Here is a 7959-nt window from a genome sequence, read left to right as displayed (position 1 = left end):
AAATGTTTCTCAAAATAAACTACTTTTTGTGCTGCCAGTAGGTGGCGCTATGTCAAATTACAAGAAATTCAGCGCTGCACTTCGAGTTCCCAGGAGCATGCTCCCCAAGTTTGAAGTCAATCGGATGAACGGTTCTCAAGATAAAAAACTTTTTTGTTGCCAGTAGGTGGCGCTGTGCCAAATTGCACAAAATTCAGCACTGTTCTATGTCAGGTTCCCAGCAGCGCACTCCCCAAGTTTGAAGTTGATCAGATGAATGGCTATCGAGATAAAGCGCTATTTGTGTTGCCAGTAGGTGGCACATATGCCCAATTGCACGAAAATAGGGCACTGCACTCCACAATAGGACACACTCCCAAAGTTTGAAGTCGATCCGACCAACGGTTCTCGATGGCATGCAGCAGATGATGCTCATCCATGCAGTGGTGGAAATGGCCAGGTTTTACTCTGGGAACCCTACTTACACAGGATGCGGGTTCCCAGAAGTGGTGTTGCCCTAGGGCCTAGAGGATATTATTTCTGAATACGTCACTCATTATAGCCTACCATTATAGCCATGTAAAAATCTCTTAAATCGCACTTAACTAAGATCACTGAGCTCTACTGATTATTTCCTCTTGATTTTATTCATGACCGACTTGAATATTAATGCTGCTTATTCAGCTTACAAATACATGTTCTCTCCTCCTTTCATACTGCCCTCTCTCTCATGTTTACTTAACACCCCCCCCATTCAATCTCAAGGACTTGATGTTGACTTAGTTAACGACCCTGTGTTTATTTAGAAAAGAGCGCAGAACTTAACACAAATGTTCAAATATCGAACGTGTTTCGTGTCCGAATCGCACAGAAACAGGGCACTGTACTCCGTCGGGTCGCCATCAGCGCACTCCCCGAGTTTCAAGTCGATCAGACCAACAGTTCTGGAGATACGCGAAGGACAGAGAGAGAGACAGACAGACGCTATCGTCATTATAGTATAGATAAAGCCTTTATGATGATGGCCATCACAAAGGAGAGACTTTATTTTTTGTTGGACACGGACTGCATTATTGAGAACAGCGCACTGATGTGACTGTCTGCTTCTGATCTGGTAGGACATGCGATTGATATTTGATATATACATGGCTTTGTTAAGACTGCGTTGCTATGTGCTGTGTGTTTTGGCTGGGGTGCCATGCTTATGTCTGCGTGTGGTGGTGTGAATGTGTTTGTGACTGCCTTATTTCATGATGTGACAATGTGCCTTGTGGCGCTGGGCAGTTTTGCGGCTGGGGATGGTGTAGGCTACGCATTGTGTCAAGTGCTGTATCAAACTTGGACTGTTGCGCTAGACTTACATCACTGTAAAATGGAGCTAGTGGCTATGACAAAATCTAATCAAATGGGGGTCTGTTGCCCTGATGTGGACTAAATTAGGGAGCTTACTCCTTAATATGAAAAAGCTTGATAATCACTGCCCTATAGGGAACCTATCTCTTTCTCCATCCCTGTCCGCCACCATGGACAGCACCAGAGAAAGTGTTTCTGGGCAAGTGGTGCTGCTGTCTAAGTCGCAAATCTCATACAAAGCTGGTTGAAAATCGTCAGTGTTCCTTTAAGCAAGCAGCATTCTACCATAAAGTGACATGTATGAAGAATATATAGACAATTGTTTTTCCTCATTGCACAGCCACAGCACATAAGAGGATATTAATGTGGTGGGTGTAGTTTTTCATAGAGCTAGCATGTTAATTTTGCTCTCAAAGTGTACCAGAATGATGCATTTTACTTTAAAATGTAGACAATTTTTCTTCGGGGCCGTATATTAGGTAGGTGGTGGGCCGGTGTGTGTTTCTGTACAGAGTGAAGCATCATGTCAGCAGTTGTGTTTGGTCACAGTGTGAGTGTTTCTCTCTCACTCCTCTATCTGACACAGAGACACTGAGCCACCTGTGTTAAACCCAAACACAGGGTAGAGTGGTTCAGTGAAGGTGGAGGTGAAGGTGTGGAGGTGGATCAGTGTGTCAGAGGAAACTCTGTAGAAGGACAGAGACCCAGCAGGCCAGTCCAGATACACTGCTACTCTGTTAGAGTGGGAGGGGGGAGATATGACTGTCCATTTGTTATTGTGCCAGGAATTGTAACGATCATCAGTGCAGGAGAGACTCCAGGACTTTTCATTACATCCAATCCTGCTGTCATCAACCGCTCCTCTCCTTCTGATTCCTCTGTAAGTCACTCCTATACCAACCCCTCCTTTCCTCTCCACCTCCCAGTAACAGCGACCAGTCAGACCATCTCTACACAGCAGCTGAGCCCAGCCATCAAATCTCTCTGGGTGAGCAGGATATGGCTGCTGCTTTTTCACCATCATCACCTTTCTGTTGTCTTCAGACAGGAGGAGCTCTCTGTGTGCTGTGTTTGGGTCTAGTGTGAGTTCACAGGCATCTGATGAGACAACAAGACACAACACAGCAGCAGCTTAGAATAGAATAGAATGTCTTTATTGTCCACACATGGACATTCATTGTGTTGGGCTCAGTGCAACTGTGTGTGTGTGTGTGTGTGTGTGTGTGTGTGTGTGTGTGTGTGTGTGTGTATGTGTATGTGTGTGTGTGTGTGTGTGTGTGTGTGTGTGTGTGTGTGAGTGTGTGTGTGTGTGTGTGTGTGTGTGTGTGTTACAGTGTCTTTGTGTGTGTGTGTGTGTGTGTGTGTGTGTGTGTGTGTGTGTTGCAGTGTCAGTCTGTGTTGTGTCATAGTGTGTGCGTTGCTGCTGTGCCTTTGTGTTTGTGTGTGGGGGGGGGGGGGGGGGTAGTGTCTTAGCATGTGTGTGTGTGTGTGTGTTGCTGTGCCTTGGTGTGTGTGTGTGAGAGAGTTTACGCTTAGTTCACACAGAGAACCTACGCCTTGCCTTGCCTCAACCCACGCCTACGCCTGCAGACCTTGAGCTGGGCGTGAACCTATTACACGTTTTTGCGATCACACCGCACGCCTTTGCACGCTGAACCTGAGCCGAGTTACAAGCGCCTCTCCTCTCTCCCGACTGTATTTTTTCATGTGTGGTCCCGAATTATCATAGGTAAAATAAATCGGATATATTTAATGTTCTATTGATGCTGGATATGTATAACCAGGTCTGACTATAGTCGGACATTTTAGAGAGGTGATCTTGCAAGAATATGTGCTGGCACAACAACATTGTCCATCTTGCTTCTTCGGTCACTATTCTCTCTCATGAAGATTTGTTTGCCGACAGGGAGAAAGCCCCACGTGATAGCCACCCGTCAATCTCTCTCTCTCTCTCTCTCTGCTCAACACTGTTGTAACTCCATTTTATTTTGAAATTCAGTTGACTTTGCCATTTCCCACGGATATTGTCGCGTTTTTCTTTCATGGCTTGACAGAAGAAGCCTGCCTGCACGTGCCTTGTCGGCTTGAAAATAGAACTCACGCCTAAACGATAAAATCGGCAAGGCACAGGCAAGGCGTGGGTACACGCAGGGTTCACGCTCAGGCGCACGGTGTACACAGCCCCGTTGACTAAAACGGACGCCTATTTAAAAGCGTGGGTAAAGGCAAGGCGTAGGCAAGGCTTGGGTCGCCGGTGTGAACCCAGCCTAAGGCTGGGTTCATACCCAAGGCAAGACGTGTACCCACCCCTTGCCTGTGCCTTGCCGATTTTATCGTTTAGGCGTGAGTTCTATTTTCAAGCCGACAAGGCGCGTGCAGGCAGGCTTCTTCTGTCAAGCCATAAAAGAAAAACGCGACAATATCCGTGGGAAATGGCAAAGTCAACTGAATTTCAAAATAAAATGGAGTTACTACAACAGTGTTGAGCAGAGAGAGAGAGTGACGGGTGGCTATCACGTGGGGCTTTCTCCCTGTCTGCAAACAAATCTTCATGAGAGAGAACAGCGACCGAAGAAGCAAGATGGACAATGTTGTTGTGCCAGCACATATTCTTGCAAGATCACCTCTCTAAAATGTCCGACTATAGTCAGACCTGGTTATACATATTCAGCATCAATAGAACATTAAATATATCCGATTTATTTTACCTATGATAATTCGGGACCACACATGAAAAAATACAGTCGGGAGAGAGGAGAGGCGCTTGTGACTCGGCTCAGGTTCAGCGTGGCATAGGGGTCCGGGCGCTAGTCCGACTTCCCGCTAGTCCGACCTCCCGCTAGTCAGACCCTGCCACGACCTCCCGCTAGTCCGACCTCCCACTAGTCCGACCTACACTGCCATAAATTCGGCTGTGTCAACCAAGCTTTAATCACATGTAAATCAATGCCATGAAGCGCACAGAAACAGCCGCAGACAATTCTGTTTAGGCGCTGTTTCGCACAACACACACACGCATGCACACACACGTACCTGTACACACGCACGCAGGTACGCACGCACACATGCACGCACACACGCACGCACGCACGCACGCACACACACACACACACACGCCCACGCACGCGCACACACACACACACACACACACACACACACACACACACACACACACAGCCCAGCTGACATGTACCTTTTGAGTGAACTCTGTCCCTAAAAATAAAAAATAAATAAAAGAAAGCTGTTATTATTATTATTAGGCTATTATTATTATTATTATTATTATTATTATTAGAGTTGTTATTGTAAGTTGTTATTATTATTATTATTATTACTACAATTATTGTTTATTATTATTATTATTATTATTATTATTATTATTATTATTATTATTATTATATTATTGGTAGTGTTATTGTTATTGTTGTTACTATTATTAGTATTACTATTATCATCATTGTTATTATTATCATTGTTATTATTTTTATGTTATTACTATTATTAGCCTATTATTATTATTATTATTATTATGATTATTATTATTATCAATACCAACTGTTCTGTAACACCCAATTGACAGAAGATCCTCTGACGCCCCACCCACACTCTTTTTTTTTAAATTAGGGCTACATTAATGCAGACTAATAATTGTACATTAATGTAGTAATAATTGTAATTGTTGTAATAATTATTACAAATAACAGCAACAAAGAATCTATAGCGGACCGTTTCTGCTCTGGAGTAGAGACAGAGAGACAGACACCTGAAAGTAACCTATAGGCTATGATCCGAAATTAGCTCAGTCTAATTCCATCTGAATTGAATTTAAAGGTCAAGCAACATTATCACGCAGATTACTGACTAGTACTGTATTAGTCTATCAATCTGACAGACAGGCAGACAGACAGACTGTCACTGGAACTCACAGCCTGCCAATAAAACTTTCGTGACAGATGAAAATAAGCACAGCTTTTCCTCCACACAAACGCACCAGTTGATCAGGCTATAGTAGCCTATGCAGAAATTACGCAGCTGGGGTAAATTCAAACCTGAACCTAATTAATTAATTAATGAGTGGTGAGGCTCTCCTTTGCACTGCAAGCACAGACCACAGTGCATAGATAATTGTTTGGAAATAAACGTCAACAAAAATGATTTTAAAATGTAAATTTCGTTAGCAAAAAATATGTGATGTATGTAAACAATTATTAAATCGATATTTTTTCAATAGCTACATTTTGACTGGGTTGGTAAATATTCTATAAAGCCGGACTTTTGGAACGATACCGGTTGCATTGGCCACAGCCAGTAACAATCCTAGCAGAATCCCTGCTGTCCATGGTGCTCAAATTGAATGGAGCTAGGAGAGATAGACACACATCACTTTGGTTCAGTCTGCTTTTCGTGGTGAATTGACCTTTCGGCCCTATAGGCTATTTTTTTTTCTCAATTGTATATGCACAGAATGGAAACCACGGAGAAGTGAAATGTGCAGTGACGTCAATGAGAGAGCGAGAGAGAGAGAGGGAGAGAGAGAGCTGCACCAACATGAGCAGACAATGCGATCTGATCACTTATTTAGTGATCAGATTATTTAGTTATATATTTAGGCTATTTAATGACCCTGGCATGGCACTGTCGGCTATCATTTTGTTTAGGTTTTGTTTATATTTGTAGTCAACTACATTCTATCTTTCATTCTATGATTGTGCATATCCGACCTACTGTATGTTCAGACTCAGAGTGCAGACAGTTCCCGACATTTTGCATTGTGCAAGGACACTCAGGTTTAATACTGCCTTCATTTCACCACTGCTGTGAAATACATATTTTACTTGATTTCGAAACAGTAGTCTTTAGTTTCTTGTGTTGTTATTTAGCTTTTCAGAGGCTATTGCATGGTTCAAAAGTGCAGAAATAGGCATGGCGTTTATATAACCTAATGTTTTACTATCAAACAAATATCAGCCCCCTCCCCAGTTATAACTGCACCCTCAGTCATGTCATCCTCCCGCCGGGCCCGTACGCCCGAGTGGAGGCATAATGTTAGATTACGTGGACAGCTGTGGACTGGAGAGAGAGAGAGAGAGAAAGAGAGAAGAGGAAATTAGTTAAAGCAGTACAATAAAAGATTCGTTTTTTTTACAGTTGGTTTAGGCAACATTTCAGCGCTACCTGCCGATGGACAGCGACATCAGCCTGCCTGGGAAAGGATGTTCTTGAGTGCGAGGAGAGATGCGATGCGATGTCTGTAGAATATTGGGTGGTCGAGGGTAGGTCGGACTAGCGGGAGGTCGGAACAGCAGGAGGTCGGAATAGCGGGAGGTCGGAATAGAGGGAGGTCGAACCAGCGGGAGGTCGGAACAGCGACATGGAACCGTGGCATAGGCGTGCGGTGTGATCGCAAAAGCGTGTAATAGGTTCACGCCCAGCTCAAGGTCTGCAGGCGTAGGCGACTAGGCGTGGGTTGAGGCAAGGCAAGGCATAGGTTCTCTGTGTGAACTAAGCGTTAGGGGGGGGCATGAGGTGGCATAAGCCATTTGGTCTTACATGCCCGGGCATGCAGAGCAGAGCAGAGCAGAGCAGAATAGAATAGAATAGTAGAGTAGAGTAGAGTAGAGTAGAGTAGGGTAGACTAGACTAGACTAGACTAGACTAGACTAGACTAGAATAGAATAGAATAGAATAGAATAGAATAGAATGTCTTTATTGTCCACACATGGACATTCATTGTGTTGGTTCAGCAGCATACAGGGAGTTTGATAGAAACAGGTTCTGATCTAAAACACCTGAGTCCTGTTTCACATAAGTTGTAGTTAAGTATACAGTTATATAATTAAGCAATATAGCATGAGAGCCAGTGTGTTGTGGCAAATATATCCCCCTGATCAGCTGTTATCCCACGAGGCCGCAGGCCGAGTGGGATAACTGCTGAGCAGGGGGATATATGCCACAACACACGCAGCTCGAGTGCTATATTGCTTTTATAAAACGGTTTCCAAGTATGATAATATAATAATAATAGTAATACTATAAGTCCGACTGCCATGGCATTCTGGTAGAGTCAGTTGAAACACTACTGTAAGGCGGGACCGCAAGAACGTGCGGGTGATTTGATTGGATCGTTCTGGAGACTGAAGTTGACATTGGCCAATCCTGGCGCTTGCTGAGAAGCTGAGAGCTTTCTGGAAAGCCCGACACGCAGCTCGAGCGCAGCGCTGCATCCTCAGCGCTTGCTGAGAAGCTGAGAGCTTTCTGGAAAGCCCGACACCAACTAACGTTACGGGGTTAAATGCGGGGTTAAATGCGGGGTTAACAGCCTTTTTTTTGCAAAGAAGACATTAGCCCGCGTCTATTCTTGTACAAAACATAATTTTCTACGAAGTATTAGTAAAGTTATAAGCGAAGATCGATTCACAAGGATCTGACAGCTGTCTCCGCCATTTGTTTTTTCTTGCCTTTTAGTAAGAGAGTTGCCATGGCAACTCATAACCCATGGCCATGGGTTATTAGAGTGGGTTACGGGATTTATACGATGGCTGTGAACCAATCAGATTGCTTGATTTGAGAGAGCCGTTTTATAAGTTGTAGTATACAGTATACAGTTGTTAGGACTATATAAGTGGT

General features: G+C 44.0%; 1 protein-coding gene across 1 annotated transcript in view; it reads right to left on the bottom strand.

The window, feature by feature from the left end:
- Positions 1-909: 909 nt before the first annotated feature.
- Positions 910-7959, bottom strand: part of LOC310775917 (NLR family CARD domain-containing protein 3-like) — a gene marked incomplete at both ends in the record, with an annotated part of 84103 nt that continues 77053 nt past the window's right edge. Inside the window, 2 exons of the mRNA XM_083636039.1 lie at positions 910-923; positions 1933-2430. Coding sequence (XP_083492165.1) covers positions 910-923; positions 1933-2430 — 512 coding nt within the window. The remainder of the gene's footprint in view (positions 924-1932; positions 2431-7959) is intronic.

This window comes from Poromitra crassiceps, assembly GCF_964638095.1.
Source record: "Poromitra crassiceps genome assembly, chromosome: 4".
Taxonomy (NCBI): Eukaryota; Metazoa; Chordata; class Actinopteri; order Beryciformes; family Melamphaidae; genus Poromitra; species Poromitra crassiceps.
This window is presented reverse-complemented; position numbering and strand designations above follow the sequence as displayed.